Source organism: Macrobrachium nipponense, chromosome 5 (assembly GCF_015104395.2).
Source record: "Macrobrachium nipponense isolate FS-2020 chromosome 5, ASM1510439v2, whole genome shotgun sequence".
In the NCBI taxonomy this organism is placed as follows: Eukaryota; Metazoa; Arthropoda; class Malacostraca; order Decapoda; family Palaemonidae; genus Macrobrachium; species Macrobrachium nipponense.
Window position 1 is genome coordinate 142636962 of NC_061107.1, and position 7022 is coordinate 142643983.

The 7022-nt window shown below is 37.1% G+C and overlaps 1 protein-coding gene and 1 long non-coding RNA gene across 2 annotated transcripts in view; one reads left to right on the plus strand and one right to left on the minus strand.

Moving 5' to 3' along the window:
* Window positions 1-7022, plus strand: part of LOC135215685 (uncharacterized) — a 330613-nt gene that overhangs the window by 283455 nt on the left and 40136 nt on the right. The window lies entirely within an intron of this gene.
* The window catches only part of LOC135215683 (uncharacterized), a 124113-nt gene that overhangs the window by 111649 nt on the left and 5442 nt on the right, over window positions 1-7022 (minus strand). Inside the window, exon 2 of the mRNA XM_064250630.1 lies at window positions 989-1076. Within this exon, the coding sequence (XP_064106700.1) occupies window positions 989-1024 (36 nt within the window). The 5' untranslated portion in view covers window positions 1025-1076. The remainder of the gene's footprint in view (window positions 1-988; window positions 1077-7022) is intronic.

Consider the following 7022-nt stretch of genomic DNA (forward strand, 5'->3'; position numbering starts at 1 on the left):
AAAGTTTACGGTTGAGAATTCTGTTAACCATTTCCATGAGTACTGCAGATGCATAAAAAGTTAAACATCAGCGTGCAGTCACATACGATACGTTTGATAAAGATACACACACACACACACACACTTATGTATAGCACGTAGGTCAATTCGGGATGCACACACGTTTTCACAGGTGACCTGCATGCCAAAACAACCATCAGGATATATTCTAGTTATAATATATTTGATTCTTATTTGAAATGAAATCCCTCTGAGTGCCGTAATCTTTAGGAAAAACATTTATTTCATTCGAAAGTAAAATTGCCAAATCATAATAAAAGCGCCCGCCCACTGTCGCCAAATACTTGCAAGAATTCAGTTGTAATGTGATTGGGCCGAAAAAATTGAAACAAGATATGGAAACAGGCAAAAAGGAGACCAGTGTGGAAAAGATATATATGTGTGTGTGTGTGTGTGTGTACATGTCTGAATGAACGTATGTTCGCTTGAAATCACCAGAACGTGTGAGGTATACTATATGCTGATGTACCGCAGTATTCATATCCAGGCTGGTTATACTTTTAGATATGTGTGTATAGTATATATATGCATATATATACTATATATATATATATATATATATATATATTGGTATATGTATATATATTATATATGTATATACACATACATAAATCATCACACATATATAGCGTATATATATATATATATATATATATATATATATATATATATATATATATATATATATATATACACTATATATTTTTATTCATTATTTGTATATAACATGTTTTGCAATTTTATTTAATCCATAACCATTTACTCATTATTTCTTCATGGCACAAAATTGTTTTCCCGTAGAGGCTTATTACCGAGATACACACCTGCTCGGTCTATCGAAGACTTTACTAAAAGGCAACGGTAATTTCCTGTACATTGTTAGCCCTGAGTAGCGACCAGTGTGTTATTGATATTTAGTAATACTCACCGCAAAGACGATTTGCAGACTACCGTGCTTCATCATGTGACACTTTCCACTGACTGTCTCTCTTATCGATGGCTTCTTCCTGCGGATTCTGTTCAAGAAGAATGAAACCATTGTCAGTTGCATTTCTAAAGTAAAAGTAAGTAAAAGTGAAATGAAGTAAACGTTGATATGGGTGGGGGAAGAATGGAAGAGGTTGATAAGGTATCCGGGAGTAACTATAACGAAGGATGGTAGGAAGAAAGGAGAGGCAAATCACGTTTACTGTTTTTTTTTTTTTTCGAAACATATTTCTTAAATATTCTTAGAATACTATTACTCGCTGACTACCATGGAAACCACATAATGCATCCTCACAGCCCAACAAACTAAAAAAGTATTTTTCATAAATGATGCTTCTTAAGGAACGTCCATACTACAATATATGTCATAAACAGACATCTTAAGCCAATGTCATCTATGTGACATTGAATTTATAAAACAAGATAACACCACAAGATGCGAGCGAACCTTAGTAAATGCTAGATAATCGTATGAAGCACTGAGAACATTACTACCAATAGGTCGCTGCCATGTATTTAACCTGTTTGTGATTTTTACGTCATGAGTTACCATGTGTGTTTAAAACATGCTTTGTTGCAGTGTGAACCCTCCCTTAGGGTCAAATCCTCTTAAATAATGACTTCATTGGAACAGACTGCTTTCATATCAAATAATTTCCTTCAGGACCCACATGGTCGTCAGAAGATTAAGACTGCCACTTTCTATAAGAAGAGTAAAGGCAACGATGATATTATCACGTGGGAGTTATTACGCCCCGTCCGGATATCCTGATTAGGAGATAAATCCATAAATTATGAACTTATGATGCTTAAAGTGGCTTGGTCTTTACGAACGCGCTCTTTTCCAGTTAAGTTTTCGTTTCTTTTGACCATGATAGCTCATTTTAGGTGGCATCATCAATAATATTCGCTGCTTCCCGATATAGCTGTGATCAGGAGAAACAAATTAGGAAGATTTATCATAAAGGAATATTTAAATACGATGGAAAATCCTGTGATTTTAGGAATGATTCAGATGTTAATTTTGTGCTTTACGTAATGCCTGAAGACGTGGAAAGGATGAGAGTGAACATTATGAAGTGACTGAAATTGGACGATTAAAACAACTGAAATTTGAGCTATTGGGTTATTAATTTTTTAAAAAGGAACTGAAAATTACCTCAAATGAAACTGAAGATATTGACTGAAGAAATTTTTTTGTTATCCAATAGATGAGCATTGCTAAAAGACTGATTAAAGTCTGAGTCACAGAATGACTGGAATTTGTGTTATGATCAACTAAGATATTGAAGGTTTATCTATTAACATCATACCAAATCTTAAGTATTAAGATTATTGAAAATCCAGTCAGGGACTCACTGATTTTAAAATCTAAGTTGCAGACTGTGAAATTTGAGTAAAGACTTAAACCACGACGTACTAAGTACACCTGAAAGTTAATGACAGCTCTTATAATTGGTCAACCGCCATAATAACAACAATAACAACAACAGATTTGATCTTACAAATAATTATGACAACTCAAATAATAATGATGAAGTAGCGGAATGAAGAAATTATGACTCCATCAGCAAAAAGCAATAAACGAAACCAACACGTGAATCTCTCAGAATTGTGGTGTCATCGTACTACAGCAGAAACATTTGCGGTCTTCCGAAGGAAATGTTTTCAAAATTGACGGCAGATAGAGAGAGAGAGAGAGAGAGAGAGAGAGAGAGAGAGAGAGGAAACCCCCAAAGGCAGGAAAAACTATGAAAATTACTGGTGCAGGTACGACAATTGTCCATAAAAAAATAGTAATCGAGTCAAAAGTGAGCCGGAGAAAACAATCAGGTTTTCTGTACAGCGTATGAAACTCTCAGCCACGGCCAATGAACAGCAGCGGTCCATGAAACTCTCAGCCACGGCCCGGTAGTGGACTGTATTGCTGGCACCTATAACGGTACCAGACGGACGATCATAACAAACTTTAACCATAAATAAAATAAAAACTATTGACGTTAGAGGTCTGCAGTTTGGAATGTTCGATGATCATAGGGTGGATTACCAACTTAACAATTTGCAGCCCTCTAGCCTCAGCAGTGTTTAAGATCCGAGGGCGTACAGAAGAAGTGCGGACGGACAAATAGCCATCTCAGCAGTTTTCTTTTGCAGAAAATTGAGAAGGAAACGCAGCAGTAACGAGGCAAGATATATTGTCACTTATCTCGTTACATTTATAAAGCAAAATATTGTATGTAAATATCTATACATATATAATCTGCATCTACTTATGTAAATGATTGGCCTCATACCCTATGAATATTTGCAAGTGAGAACAAAACAGAGAGAAAGGATGTTAATGAACATGATTACGCTCCCTTAGAATGGGAGGATCCCCTGTTGACCGTCCGCTAACCATTGCGACATCCGAAGCCATTTCGGTTGACTCTGCGTTTAGTACTCGTTGAGTAGAGATAAAGATAATGCTTGCTCCCGTGTCAGGCGCATACACAATTGAAGTACTTGACAATCGCTCTTCTAACAGATCGCAGCTTTGAGGGGAAAAAAATAACTCGAGAGCTGAAGAAATGGGTCATTATTTGGTTGTCACTGACAAAATAGAAGGGTGTTTCAGGTGTAAACGCAGGAAAGATAAGATTATATCAAATGAATTCATTAGACTTGGAAAATATAACAAACTTTCAACTTTAGAATATGATTGAAACCTCATTTAATAAAAAGACAAATGGTGTCACAGATGGAAATGATACCGTTCTACATTTGTTTAATAATCACAGTCTCTTTTCTTCATTTGTAGGTATTTAAGTTAGGAGTTGATAACAGAGAATAATACAAAAGTAAAATTCAGTAGAAATCCGGATCCTAATGCATAAGATCTCTCCTGGTCCCTAGCACTGATTCCAAGAACTAAGAAAATCTGGAGGTGGTCAGCTCCCCTCAACCTTCAAAACTCGATTATAAACTATCACCCAAGAATAAAGAGAGGGTTCAATTGTCTATTAATACTTAATTTATCCATTCTTATTGGAGAGGGAAGGGATGCCTATATTCTTATTTGCCACTGCTACACTGAAGTATTATTCTGCATAAAGATTTATGCATTAGTCAATGCTAGTTATTCAACAAGTATTCTACAAGTACCCCTAGCCACCTCTTGTTTGTATAGTGCAGCAGATAAAATAATTATTTTCACTAAAATACTTCAGTTAATGATATAAGCATGAAATTTGGTACATATCTTTTCTATAGGCCACTTTTTGAAAATTGCTGGGTGTCCAATCATAATACGAAAATGGCTGCCATTTTCCAAGAAGCCCGCTAGTCATGGTTTCAACATGGGACTCACGTGTTTCTGGTCATGTTTTTATGCATTTGTTTTGGTTATACACGTTTTAGGTAGTCATCAAGCAAAAGTAAAATGTATTTCCGTTAAAAATTTCATATGGCATATTTAAGGAAAGATGGCATCCAATATGGCAGCCAAAAATCTTAAATAATCGTGTCTCGGGATTCAGTAGGCATGGAAAAATGTCTTCCTGTTCAATATAATAGTTTGCAGGCCTATATAATTTAAGTGGTAGTTTTATCTTTGGTTTTAGTTTAAAAGAGTGAATGTCAGCGCACAACCAGGGCACATTGGTGACTTCACTGTTGGGTAACTCAGCATGGGGTTCAGTGTCAGTTGTCTAATAGCCTCATATTAGTTAGTTGGTAGAAAGTATATATATATAGATAATATAGATATGATATATACATACTATATAATATATAGACAGTATATATCACACACACACACACACACACACACATATACCCTCTGATATACATACACACACACATATACATATAGGACCAGATATACATATAGACACACACACACACACATACATATAGTATAGATATATATTTTTTTTTTTTTTTTTTTTTTTTTTATAAAAAAAAACCTATATATATGATATATATATATATATGTATATATATATATATATATATATATATATATATATATATATACGCACACACACACACACACACACACATATATATATATATATATATATATATATATGTGTGTGTGTGTGTGTGTGTGTGTGTGTGTGTGTGTGTGTGTGTATATAGTTGGCAGACCTAGTTAGACAGCCACGTTTGAGTTGACCTGAGGTGCCAGCGTGGGAGAGCTGAGCCAAGGGTAAGTGGGGCTCTACATGGCTTGTTCATGTACTTACCTGGATGGTGTACAGATCACACAGGACTAAATGGCACTGGGTGAATGATTTGGCTAGGTGTAGGGTGACAGAATGTAGTTGTATCCATAAATCATTGTGCATATCAGATTAAGGTGGTAAATGGATAGCCCCTCGGCCTTAGTCAGGCGTTCATAATGGCAAGTATATATTCAGTCATAGGCAAAAGGAAGACCGACTGGAGCAAATGTTGTCTTTGACAGGAAGACAAGAAAAATGAAGGCCTAACATCACCCTTGGTACGTACATAATGATTTAAACCAATGTAACTTTGTTTCAGGATACTGGTGAAATGCAGCTTAACTTTGGCTGGATGAAGGCAGTGGCATAGAGGCAACACTGACAAAACATGGCAAAATACCACAAGAGCTGTAGGGTCATGATTAATAATGCAAAACTTGATTGTGTAAGAAAGTGAAACTCTACAGTTGAAGGTAGTGCACCACCGGAAAAGCATGCAAAACAGTATCGAATAAGTCATGAATGAGCCACTGGGAAAGCATGCTAAACGGCGTTGAATGAGTCATGACAATGAAACAAGCATTTTTTGAAAATGTGTCACCTGTATCAGATCTTCAAGTAATGACCATGAATCTCAACAGGAGACTACATGAGTGCAATCACACACTTATTGGTAAATTATTGGCAAAACTAGGTGCAGGTGCTGCAGTTGCACAAGAGCTGAAATACCATCTTGTATGTCTACTGGGCTTCATAATAGGGAGAGGTCCCATCTGAGAAATCTTTAGGAAGAACAATGTCACACTGAAGAACGAAATGTATATACACTGGGTCTATCAGAGCTGGTTATTTTATCATGAAACCAGCTTGAGTTCAGATGGTTCTGCCACATTTCCTCTTGCGGACATATCCCAATTAAACCAGCAGTGCCAGGAACAGTTTGGCATTGCCTCACCCAATGTAAATGTATCAAAACTAGAGGACGAATTGTTAGCAAAAATCCCTGAAGTAGAAGCTGACAAGAAAGGAAGAAACTGTGCGACTTGCCTTGCAGTCAGGCATCTGGCTACTCAGATACACTTGTGATTGCTAAAGCAGCCAAGATACTGGGAAGCATATTCTGGATCATCACTCCAGTTTTGACAGCATCTTTGGTGAAGGATGCATCAATAATGCCATATCTCAAAAGTCTCCTCCAGTTCACTAATATGTTTGGACATGGAGCAGACAAAGTCACAGCTAAGGTTTGGCTCATCAAAGTCAGACCTGGCCTTTGCTCAGCTCCTGTAGCACCTACAACTGCTTCTCAAAACAGGAGGAAGGGGGCAAGTGTACATCGACACTCAAAGGATGGGGAATCTCCTTTTCCAGTGTTCATAGGCATGGCTATCTTTGTCAAAACCAGGAAGAGAAACCTGTTGGAAATGTTTCATGATCATGGCATGATCATTTCCTATGACAGGGTTCTGGAGATATCAGCCCAACTGGGAGATGCCACTGTCACCAAGTCTGTGGCAGTGTGTGTGTAGTCTGTCAACTGTCTTGTGTATGAGGTCTAGCAATTCTACGCCAGCCAGAAGCAGAGTCCAGCTGACTAGGGATGGGAAAAGACTGGCAAAGACTGGAAACTCTGGAAAGTCTTCTGGATATCCAACTCTTCCAGTGCAAAGAGTTGTGAACAGTTTACAAAATATAGTTGCAAGTCTGGTTGCCGTGGCAGGTGCAAATGCTACAGGCTTGGGCTTTATGTAGCTGTAAATGTGAGGT